Raw genomic sequence first — 12844 nt, forward strand, 5'->3', positions numbered from 1 at the left:
AAATAAGCAGATGCAGATTATTCTAGATTTGCAGCTCCTACTTTACTTCCTTCTTGAAATTATTCTCTTCTTTTCAAAGTAATGTGGTCTACAAAATGAAGCTATTTAAAATCCTAAATGAATAAGTGTTACAAAAATAATAAATTAGTATATACAGGACTGACTTGCACAAAACATATGTCACACTCAGAAATATATTTAGACATGAGTGCATAATTGCCTGTTCCTTTTCTAATGGCCTGAAGCACAGAACTAAATCTGAACTTTTCCCAAAGTCAGAAATGATGGAGCGCCGCCCCCTCCACACTTCCCAAAAATTCAGGTCCTCACGTGCTGCCTGCAGCCTCCACAAACTTCAGCTGAAGACCACAGCTGAAGAGCAGCAAGTGGCCAGCAGGAAAAAGATGGGACAGATGGAAAAGAGGGCAGGGAAGGGTTAGGGTGAAGGGCAGCAAGCTGAGGAGCCCACACTGTGAGCACTCCCAGCTCCTTGGGGATGGGAATGAAGATCCGGCTCAGAAATTAAGGGAATCCCTGCACTTGGCTCTCCCACAGGCTCAGTGCTGGCACAAGCCCAGGAATGCTTCTGGCCCTGCCCAGCAGCCCCACTCAGCCCTGCCTCATCCCAGGATGGATCCCATACCTGCTCTGGTGGCAGCAGTCTCCTGGACTGGCCCTTTGGATAAGCCCAGTCCCTTGCTGCTCCTGATGGCATCCCTGGCCCAGGTTCAACCCCTCACACCCCCCCGGGGCTGCCAGCAGGATAATTGTTGGCTGGTACCAGCAAGGAGGGGTGAGAGACAAGGTTCTGGGTCATGTTGGTGGCCCACAGACACAGACAATGTGATCACAACTTGAATCACCATGGAGTTAAATACAACCAATTGCTCTGAAACACTGAGCCTTCTGCTCATTCCTCGAAAAAGAACAGCCCCCAAACCAGAATCATCTTTATTTGGATGTGTTTATAGTCTCTGCTACTTTTTTTTTAATTTTTTGACAAAAAGGTTTCAACAGAAAAGATGTATTTACTACATTCCAACACAGCTTCTCTGAAAACACTGGTTGGCTTGGAGTTGCACAGTATTTCACAGGTGTGTTGAATGTTCATGGAGAAGGGAAGTGGCTATCCTCAAATCTCCAGGAACCTCTCCCTCTGCAAACAGAGCTGTCACCCCTGGAGTCACCCCCAGCAGCCCATGTGCACACCAAAACTGTTGACAGAATTTCTCATGGCAACTTCTTTCACCAGCACAGCTCCCATGGAGACAGTGAGGCTGTTCTCAGAGACTCACACAGTGAGGTGGCAAAGTTGAACCTCCATTAATTTTAAGGTACCACACAGAATCCTCCACCTACAAACTAAAGCATCACCAAAAAAATAGTTTTTATCATCACCCTAATTGTCCTAAAGAAAACTGACAACAACAAAGAAGTGTGGTTTGCAAGTGGTATTATTTCCCACTATGAAAGTATGGACATTTATTACATTTAATAATATTTCTAGAGCAGCAGCAAAATCCAGTGTTTGGCGGCTGGGAGGGCAGGGCAGAGAGTCAGACTGGAAAAAGCCTGGTGGGAGCTGACTTCTTATAATAGCTCTGTATTTCTGAAAGCTCAGCAGCAGAATTTTCCCTTCCATATGCAGACAGGCACTTGAATTGTTCCTTGGCAAAACTGCCAATGAAATCAGAAGGAAAACTCATGGTAAAAATGGGCTATTTTCAGGAAAACAGAGTCACAGCTCAGCCTCACCTTCTGTGTTGAGATCTAAAGCAGAAAAACACTGAAAGCCTTGGATTAACTATTTTCTGAGAAATTAGGGCCCATTTTTAATCCTGAGCACTTCATATAGGATTTTGCTTTCTGTATATATTGTTTTCCTTTATTTGTTTTTCCCCTAATCAGCTTTCCTGTCTCTCCAAGGCTTTTTGTAGCACTCTAGTGATTCAGGTGGTATAGCCAGATAAATAACAGTAATTATCTTTATAATAAATCTCTTTGTAATAAATGCACCTCGTAGCTTGATTTACAGCAAAATCCTCCTCCTCCTCTTACTTTCATGATGAGACCTACTTAAGTCAGTGAGACTAGTCATGATGATAATTAAGTTTTTAGTACAACTCTGGTTAGTGAGCAGAATGCAGTACTGATAAAATGAATCTACTAGCACCAGTCTGATACTCAAAAGGTGTTGGCGATTTGGCTATTGTTCTTAATGTGCTCTGAAAAAAGCACAATTTTTTACATTGAATCAATAAACCCTATATAAGACACAATTCAGATTATCTTTTAAATTCAAGTATTTCTTTTGGAATGGCAAAGTTGAAGTTCAGCCAGCTGAACAGTGACACCTTCAAACTGACAGTCAACCCCCCTACATGAAAATGGAAAGATTTGCATGAATGTGTTTTAAAATGACAGGAGACAGGAACTGTAGCTTCTAAGTAAGTTAGACTAAAATTTTAAGACTGAAATGCCTAAAAATAGGCCCCTGAATACATAGTTAGGCACCTATATAGAGACTGCTTGATTTTCAGTTGTTCTGATCACCCAGAGCTCCCATTAACTTCAGGAGCAACTGTGGATACTCAGCTGTTCTAGAAATCAAGCCACTTTTATTCAAGGGTCTAAATATGGATGTCTGTGCCCAAGTTTGGGGGGAAAAATAGAAAAAATAAAAAAGAGGTCTGGTTGCCTTTTTTTTTTTCCAACAGAAGACATTTGATAAAAGAGAAGTAATAGCCAAATTTCATTCTTCTTTTCCATTACAATGCCTGAGACTGAATCAACAGAAGAATTTATAGTGCAACACATCTGTGCCAAAAGATTTTGTCTGATGTGAATGGAAATCTATTCCAAGATCAGTAGCTCTTAATTAGCAATCTGAAGCATTCCATAGATATTTCATATTCTGAGACTGCAAAGTGTTACCAGGCCACCTAAATATTTTTCCTAGTATTTCAGTGTTGCCATTAATAAGCTTTTCAGGCTGGTCTGAGGAACTTTGTAAGATTAACTTTGCAAATCTGTATGTATTAACTATTTAACTATTTCAGAAATGCCACTTTTTTCTGCTTTTGGATCAAATACAACCAGCAGACTTGAGCATATTTTTAAATACCATGAACTATGAAGAAGAGAGAATTAGGCCTTTAATTCTATCATATGCACTTGGTTGTCAGAATACTTCTGAATGCTGTTTGCTTAAAGACCTCTTTTGTAAAAGTAATCCTGAGTTGGTTTTGTGTCTAAGCCATTGCCAGTTCATGCTGAAGTGCATAAGAGCCAGTCACATGATAGAAAATCTGCAAGGAAAAAAAAAAGAAAATTTATGATGGAATTATATATGACTATAAAGCTGCAAGTGTCAAGGAAGTAACAAATTAAAGGCATACCAGATGAGGATGATAGATATTTGTTTGTGTGTGTGCATAAAATATGATGTAATATCCCTTAATATATTTTTGTTTGTAGACTATGAACTGAGGATTCTTGCTGCTGTGTTTGGAAATAAAAAGTAAAAAGCAAAGACCCTTGCTGCTCTTAACTAAGATTTCAAAAAGACCCAGGTAGAAGCCAATGTTTTCCTCTGGCATCAGGTTTTGACTATTTCAGTATGTTTGTTTTGTTGAATATATTGACTGGGACATTTTATTTTCCATGTCTTTAGACAGCAAGAACTTTGGTCATGGCTGGGGCATTTGTGCAATTCCTGCCAGATAAAAGATAAAACCCTTAAGAAATCAGAATAAATGGTGCAACACAATCACTGGCTGTGTTCTAACACCCAGCAGTGATGGCAGTGGCAAAGAGAAAGCTCATGCTGCTCTGTCATAACCAGGGACATAATTTTAGGTCAAGTATGAGGCAGAAGGAGCAAGACAATATTATTGTCATTGCAGGAGTGAGCCAGGGGTTTCAGCAGTCATGAATATTAACCTGACATCTTTAAGCTGTTCTTAGAATATTTCCTAAACCTTGTCAGTATTTCAAAAGAAAGTAAGTAAGGAAAGGGAGAAGACTGGCTGCTATACCTCATGTTTTCCTAGCAGCAGCAACAGGATAATGACCCTCAGATATTTTTCTTGGTAAAAGGTAATATCACCTCCTCTCCTGGGCTTAATGAACATGAAAGTCAGGACCAAAAGCTTCATATTTTGGTATTTCCAATGACACTACAATGTTCCAAATTACACTGCATCCTTTGGGGTTGATAGCCTGTGCCACTGATATAAATCATGGATAGATAGGTCAGAATCTTTCTTCCCACTAGGAACTTCTTCCCCAGGAAACAGTCAACATGTGAACAATTCTCTATCAGCAGCACCCATACACAGGATGAGATGGGACTTTCTCCACAGGATGGAAACACACCATGAGGAGTTGTGGCACAGTGACACGAAGGGTCTGTGAGGCTCATTCACAGCTGGGATTGAAGAGAAGAACACTGCCATGCATTTGATAAGGCTCTGTACACACACAAACTGCCAAAATTTTGTAAAATTTTACACTGCCAACATGGCCTAGACCATGGTCAGCTGCCCCAGCATCAGAGCCCCCGATGTCTGTAATGACAGCTCAAATTTAAATAATCACTGAGCTGGAAGCAAATCTGTCATTCATAATGAATTAGAGGGACGTTCAATTTCTGCAGAAGCAGTAAGCCAGCACTTTTAGAAAGATTGCTTTTGTTCTTTATGAGTTCTAAGCTGCCAACAACCAACCTGTTGCTCAATGTCTCCCAGTAAACTGCTGGCACCCAGGCGGAAGAGTTCCGGCGTCAGCCACTCCACTCCCAGCTCCTCCTTCACCAGCATGAGCCAGGTAATGGCTTCCTTGGCTGTCCTAATGCCCCCTGCAGGTTTAAATCCAACCTTTGGAGAGAGAGAGAAAAGAAAATAAATAAAAGTTCAATACACATTTTCATCCATCAGCAACACTAGAAGAGCAATCGATGCTGGCACGGCTGCAGTCTCAAAGTGCCTGTGATGTAACAGCTCTGCCTGGTAAGGACCTGAGTAAGAGCCTCCAGAGAGAGGCAGGACTTCAAGCACCTCTTCAAAGTCCAATTTATTGTATCCAAGATGTTAGAACAGTCCAGAGTCATGGGTGGCAGAGCCATGGCTAAAGCTGTCAGCTCCAGATGCAGACAAGGCTGAAGACCCATTAATTTTGGTTACAATGCATTATATACTTTTCTTTGCTGAGCGTCTTTGATACATAAGAACCAATCTATACCTTAACTTTCACCTATAGCCTATCATAACTACTATCATTACCATATTATGCCTAATACTATCCAATCACATGAGTTAGTATGCTACAGTTTAAGCTTAAAGTTGTTTTTCAGATTTCTTGCAGTGGATAGTTCTTAGACCTCCTTTCAACTTGCCACATCAACATGTCTTGTTTGCCTGTGGTATCTTTTTGCTTCATAAAGACATCTTTTTGTTTGTGGTCAGCTTATCCTTCAGTCTAAGTCCTCAAATCTCTTTCCAACTTGACTTAATGTTTATTTTCTTAGTTGTCCAGCAAGACTGGCTCAGCAATTGTCAATGTACACATCTATTATTCTTCTATGTCAAAACTTGATTCCATCTCTATTCCATTCTCAGGTTCTACATTCAGGGAGCTTTCTGCCAAGCATATATATCTGTGAAACTTTCTTGTCAAACTTTCATCCTTCCCAACAGATCTGGCTGCAAGCAGCACAAGGTCTGGACTAGAACTTGGAGCTACCAAGCCTCAGCCATCACTACCAAAGGTAACATTTTCATCCTGAGGGAGCAATACTTTTGACCCCTGGGCACTTCCTCAGGAGCTGGGCTTGAGGTCTAATGGGAGCAGTGTGTCTCTAATGCAAGGGATTTAGGCAGGACTGGGGTATCTGCATAATCACAGAGTGCCCATGGCATCATCACCTACTGCCAATCTAATTCCAAATATACAACAACAAATGCACAACCTTTAAAGTGATGCAACTTTAAAGATGCTGCATGTAAGGTGGCTGACTCAGGCTCAGTCCTGGCTGTGTTTTACAAAAAGCCTGTGCAGAACAGTTACACATGGTTTGGCTGTACATTCAAATCTACCAGAGGCTTAATTTTCACTATTTTTTTTTTCAAATGGCAATTAAATTATGTTTGTCTTTATCAAAAATTGAAAGGTCTGCAGAACTTCTGTTCCCCACCACAGGCTGGGTGTGCTTTCAGTCCCTTGGTGTGGGATGTGTATCACATCTGAAGGTGAACTGCCACGTCTGCAAAGGCACAAACACCAAGTAAAACTTGTCTTTGAGATAAAGCATGTCTGGAATCCTATGATGGACCTGCTGTGCACTTGGCATACAACCCTAATGCCAGTCCTTTGGTTATGTGCCATTTAAACACAAGACAGAGCTTGTGACACTCAGCTATCAAATCCCTCATCAAAAATGCCAAAATGTTGGCCTGTAGCAGCTACCTAAACTCTTGAAAAGCAAGGGGAATCAGGAAAAATTCTTCCTGTATAAAAAAAAGGTAAATTTGAACAACACATTGATTCTTCTTATGTTTCCTTCTGCCTTTACATTCTGCAAGAATTATCATTTTGTTTTTGTATTCAAGCTCCTGAAACCTCACTGCACTGAGGATTTTTTTTGTGCCTTATGGACATAATAGTGGAATCAGAAAATATCTGTTTTTAAATGTGTTTAGTAATCTTTTTTATATAGTGATTTCAGGACCAACAAACACAGAATAAATCCTTCTCTCATGCTGGAGCATTGTGATAATGGCATATTTCCAATAAGATTAAAAAGAACAAAAGCAAGAAAAGCTTGATAAATCCAAACCACGAAAACTCGAAAACTGTGTTTTTGTGGATGGACAAATAGATGTGTGAGTGTATGCATACATCTGTTAACATTAGACTTCCAAAAAGAATTTTAAGCCCAGCAACGTGAAAGGTGTCTTCTAGATAATAAACAAAAACAGTTGGAATGTGCTTTCCCTCAGGAAGAGAAATTCTAATGAAAATTGAATTCAGATTTCTTCCTAGAAATATGACATCTCTTTGAGATAATCTGTGGCAAAAACAAGTGAAACAGAGTTAATAAGAGAATTAAAACCATCATTCAGAACTCCTTCCCCTTTTAGCAGATTCTGAAAGCTCTTTTCTTTGCAAAAAAGCTGACAAAGACAAGCCTGTCTTCTCCTCCATTTGCCAGCTTTCCAAACAGCACATCTGACTGCCATAAAAACGTAAAAAGGAAGGGGGGTTGGAATTTAATTCAAGAGCAGTACAAAGTCCAGCTACCACTTTCCTGCTGTTTCACAGTATTTCATTATTTTGCTTAATAAGTTCATCTCCTCAAGAATTTTCTCTTCACCTTACATTATTAAAAGTAATAAGTTTTTCTGGATTGGGGGTTTTCCCAACAGAAAAACCAATTTATGTATGTCCTTCAATAATGACAGGAAAAGATTATTTCCCATTATATTGCACACTTTTCATATCACCACCACAGCTTATCAGTCAATAAATGTTACTCTGCAACTTGTTCCTTTCCTTGAAGAAGTTTAATTTCTGTATTAACCTGTTTTTCCCAGGCAACGCCTTGCTAGAAAGCATCCCTACAGCAGCAAAATTAGTTTGTTAAAGAAACCATTTAGAAATTTCTTGTCACTGATAATATTGTCTTCAGTTAATAAAAGTACATACAGTCAGTTTACATCTAATTCACTGACACACACATGCACACGGACACAAGCTCTTACTCCTAATAATACATTTCATACCATGAATGCCTCCTTTGAAAGCAAAAGGTGAATTCAACATTTATATCCAGTTATGGGGACAAAGCTGTGCTGATGCAGCTTGTGGCACCCAGCACTGGTGCCCAGGGGGTTGCTGACCCCAGGGATCTGCCTCACGCTGGGGCACTAAGGGTGCTCCCACAGAAACAAGACTATTGGAGCTGCTCAAATTATTGTGTGGCAGAGAGAGAGGCAGGAAGGGAAAGAAGGAGTGGGGACAGCCCAGGGATCCATGCTGGCCTCATCTAGATAGCTACAGAGAGTGGATGGACACACCTCCAACCTGGTGTCACACGTTGCTCAAGCTCCGACAGCTCCTGAAACCTTCTCAGCCCCCATCCCACTGCTCATCCCATGTGCTGACATTGTACCTTGCAAGGCCACCTGCAGAAGGGACAGAAGGAGCAGCTGGAGATGAGGGAAGAGTGGCCAGAAATGGGGAGAGGCTCTTAGCTGGAGATACGGCTTCCTGCCCTGGTGCTGAAGGTGAGAACAAAACCCACTGCTGAACACCAATAGCAGATCCAACTGGCAGCCCCTACCTGCCCATGGACAAAGGAAGTTGCTTAAGCCCTCCTGGGAATCTCCTCCCTTCTCAATATTTCAGCAAAAGGATGAGTGCACAGACCATTCATCACTGGCTTTGCTGTACATTCCCCTTCACTCCACTGACCTCACCTGACAGTGACCTGATGGATCAACATTAAGTACCAGGATATAATGTTCTTCCAACCCCTGTCCCCTCTCTCCTTCGTTCCATACCAAGCAAGGGGATACAGCTGGATCTGCCTCCTTGTCCCCTTGGAAAGCCTCTCTGGCAAGGGAGGAAAGAGCAAAATGTATCCCTTGGGTTGCCAGGACAGTCAGAAAACACACTTGTGTACATTGGGCAGATTCAATGGCTCTACAGCTGTATAGCTCTGCTGATGTTTTTGGGAGCATGTCAGCCACTATCAGCCCTGTTATTAATGGACATGACCACCTAAATGGTGAAACAAAATTCAAACCCATATGCAGCAGGGAACTCTGATTGCATGAGCATTTATGGAATGAAGACACAGTTCTTCAAGGCAGAAAACACAAAAGTAAAAAAAAAAAAAAAAAAAAATTAGTATTAGCAAGTCAATCCTATCACATCCTTATTTCTTTCTGAGTGACCCTGTTTGGTTAATTTTTACAGAGGAAATGAGAACTACCTTGTAGCCAGTTTGCCAGTAGTACTCCTTAATGGCTCGCATCATGACTATGCCAACAGGAAAGGTCGCATTTTCCACCTCCTTTCCTGTAGATGTCTTTATAAAATCAGAACCTGAAAGGAAACAAAATGTTTTATAGCAGTTTTAGAGCAGGAGTCCCACTGCACATACAGGTTCACAGCCTCAAAGATGCCCTCCTGCTTCTCAGCAAATCTGAAGTATTCCTTTACACGTATGTCCCTGTGGTGTACATAAATCAACATTTTACTATTTCCACCAGGATCTCTGAAACTAGAAATTATTTGCATCAGGCTTTTTTAATTTAACTTTACATCTACTTGGTCTCACATCTGAGAGTCTGCTATTTTATCTCCTGCAGCTGTTTTTAAGAGAAAAATATCTCATATGTATTTACTAAACCAGCTGTGTAACACTATAAACCAAGGGAAAACTCCCCTTTTATGCATTTTACAATTGCAACATTGCAAGTTACTGATTTAATGCACTAACAAGGTCAAAATATCTGTGATCTTTAAAGAAAAGAGTTAGCCTTGGCTTATTTTTTTTGTTTTCTCACTACTGAATAATATTCTCCACTGCCTGCCTTAATACTTATGTAACATTCTTGTGTATCTTGCTGTTCTGCCTTGGTTTGAAAGAAATCCTGAAGCACAGTGTAACAAAAAACAAAGAAACTAACAAAAAATAATGTGCCTTGCAGTGCATGATCCAGCATTGACAGAACACAATGACAAAACTTCTTTAATTTCATTAGGATGCACTTCACCCCTAGGAACCTACTTCTTAGAAAAGGTGTACTGTGGGATCATTAATTATCAAACGTAATTGGGAGAAGAAGAGGGATAATTCAAACATCATGTAGTAGTGCATCATCCACTTAAGTCAATTGGAACTGCATCTGCTTCCACTTCAAATTTGGCTTGGGGTCCATTTTGTCTCTTATGTGAATGATGATGCCTCTACAACATCCCCTGGAGTAGGGAAGGGAAGTTTGAGCACTGGCTCCAAGTAAGGAGTTGCCTTGGCTATGTTCTGTGAGCTGCAGCACATCCATAAAGAGCCCTCCTGATGGCACAGCTGACGTGCACACAGCTGGGTCTCAGCCCGATGGCAGGGCAGCACAAAGCCAGGCATGTTTCCCTGGCTTTTAGACACAATCAAGTGGTACCACCAACTTTGGGGTTTCTAAGATCACACAGTTATCCCTGTAGGCTTCCTGACTAGGCACTGTGTCAGCCCAGTGGTGGTTCAATTGCACCCTCCTGTGACAACTTCCATTCTGGAGAGAAACAGCTATTTGCAAGAAGGGTTCTAACTCCACAGTGCAAAATGTGCAAAAGAGGCAATTAATAGTTGATAGGGCTCTGCAGGGAATGGACCACACAGGAGAGACAATTGACTTGCACATTTCAGCGCTGCTCCCTTCCAGAGAGGTACTATGGACATCTGATAGTCACATTAAAACAAGGAGCAGTGGAAGTGTAACTTCAACATCACCAAATTATATTTTTAATTTCCCTTTGAAAATGTAGCACTTAAAGTCCTTCAGTGCAATACTTCTCATTTTTTCTCCTATAAGGTAAGTCAAAGCTTTTATAAGTCTTATAATTACAAGTCTCTATGGTACAGTTTCATTAAAAACTTTCATTAAACAACAGCTGCCCTTGTATATGGTCTTCTAATCAATTTGGTCAAACAGAATGACTTCTAATCAGCTGTTGATAAAAATAGAAGATGAAATTTTAATTCTAATAGATTAACCACAAACTCAAGATAGTCTTCAAAATCCATCTAGTTCTATTCTCCAGTGGATTTAACGACTATTCAGCAACTCATTACTAAATAGAACAAGATGAACATTTTCCAGTTCATTAAAGAAATGTACTATGTATTTTTGCATTGTCCTCATGATTCGTTACAGGGAGTCTTAATTACAAGATAATGGATAATGGTTATTAAATGCAGACTCCAGTAATGAAGCTCTATTCATTTGCGAGCCTCAGAGACTGCAAAGAGGGGAAAATAAAATTACTAGCTTCAAAAGATTAACGGATCAAATTATTATTCAATTTTGAAAATCTCATTCAGACTTCATAGAAACAAGAAGAGATTAAAAACTAGTATTAGTACAAAAGTTGTGCATTTATATATTTATTTTTAAATAATATCTTAAGGCTATTACAAGAATAATCAGCTTTAGATGTGATTATTAGACAAACATACAGCCAATTAAGTAGCATCCTCTAACAATGAAAACAACACATTTTTATTTGCTGAACAAATTCTTTTTATGGCACAAGAGCTTGCTAGCGGGACTGCAGGCAGCCTCTTGCAGATGACAGGGGACCCACACTAGCACAGAGAGCCATGACAGAAGGTGCTGTTAATGTTTGGATTTCAGCAATGAAAAGGGGAATTTAAAAATCAAGTGCTGACATAAAAGGCACCTCATTAAGCCAACTTTATGCTTAACCTTGTGATAATAAGGGAGTTTCACCCGGTCTATTTCTTATTCAAGCTTCCAAAAATAAGTTGAAGGAATTAAGTTCAGAAGGAGTTTCACCTGGAAATTTAGGTGATGATTTAAACGCCTGAGTTTTATCATCCATCTTCTCATCTTCCTGTGAATGGATACACTCAAAAAATCAAGACTAAGGCTAAAATACACACTGAATGGCTTTCCCCTTCCTTAGAGCAGATTACATGATCCAATGAAGCATAAAATCCAAGATTTTACAAAATCAGTTATTCAGGGTAGATTTCTAGGCCCGGTGAGCCTGGAAAAGACTACTCTTTCTACTTTTATTTTCCAATGTGAAGCCACAACAGTACATTTCCTTTCAAGGCAACAAGTCATAAGAGACTCAAATGAATCAGGGGGATGAGATGAGGTCAGCTGGGTACAACATGGTGCAGTTAACACCAAGGTTCTGTGTTCCACACACACAGGACATTCAATTCAGAGGAATTCCATTATATTTTTTTCTGTTCTAGATACACAGCCTCATTTATGAATGCTTTGGTCTCCCAAAAGGTCAGAAGAGCTTTCAGAACTGGCTTGCCCTATTGCTATCCTGTACATCTACAGAAATTTCCAGCCCACATAACATTGAAGCAGAGCATGAGAAGTGGAGAATCTTATTCAGATGACAGCATCCAAGAAACACACTCTGATTCTATAATTAAGCAATAAGGAATAATAAGCAGTGTAGCAATTGTGGAGTAATCACAACCTTTTGGTTGTGAAGTGTTTCAAATGCCCTTGGGGAATGATTATCTCCTGATACCTACAGACTTTGTGTTGCTGCCTTAGTCTTAATAAAGAACAAAGATGTGGCTGGCAGTTTTAAACAATAGTTTAGAGAGAGATGCTTGCAGAGGGACAATTATGTGCTACTTTGTAAGTATTTGCAATGAGCACAGATACATCTTCATTGCTGCAACTGAGTTATAACAATATGGAGTTCTCCCAGGAAGAACACAAAGCCTTCCAAGACTTCCAGGACTGGTGGCAAAAAGTGGCAATCTGCTCAGAGGCCCTGCAAACCCACCTGCTGGTTCTCCTGATAAGGCAGCAATGACAAAATAGTAGCATATCAAATGTGCATGAAGTCCCATTAGCAAGTAATCTTTTTATTTTATGAGCACCCAAGCCAAGGGTCTTCTGATTCACACACAAATTAGCCTTACTGGGGGTGACCAGGTTAACAACCCTCTGAAAATAAGAGGCAGGGCAAGATAGAAAAGGCTAATGTAGCAGCTTATTCTTGTCAGTTGAGTCGTCCTTAATTGTCCCACTTACATGTCCTTACATCTCCAGCAGACAGA

At 40.3% G+C, this 12844-nt stretch overlaps 1 protein-coding gene across 1 annotated transcript in view; it reads right to left on the reverse strand.

Moving 5' to 3' along the window:
- Positions 1-1436: 1436 nt before the first annotated feature.
- DERA (deoxyribose-phosphate aldolase) overlaps positions 1437-12844 on the reverse strand; it is a 48455-nt gene continuing 37047 nt past the window's right edge. Inside the window, exons 7-9 of the mRNA XM_021535160.3 lie at positions 8996-9108; positions 4728-4877; positions 1437-3308 (exon numbers count right to left, since the gene is read on the reverse strand). Coding sequence (XP_021390835.2) covers positions 3252-3308; positions 4728-4877; positions 8996-9108 — 320 coding nt within the window. The 3' untranslated portion in view covers positions 1437-3251. The remainder of the gene's footprint in view (positions 3309-4727; positions 4878-8995; positions 9109-12844) is intronic.

Source organism: Lonchura striata, chromosome 1A, assembly GCF_050655825.1.
Source record: "Lonchura striata isolate lonStrDom1 chromosome 1A, ASM5065582v1, whole genome shotgun sequence".
Classification (NCBI taxonomy): domain Eukaryota; kingdom Metazoa; phylum Chordata; class Aves; order Passeriformes; family Estrildidae; genus Lonchura; species Lonchura striata.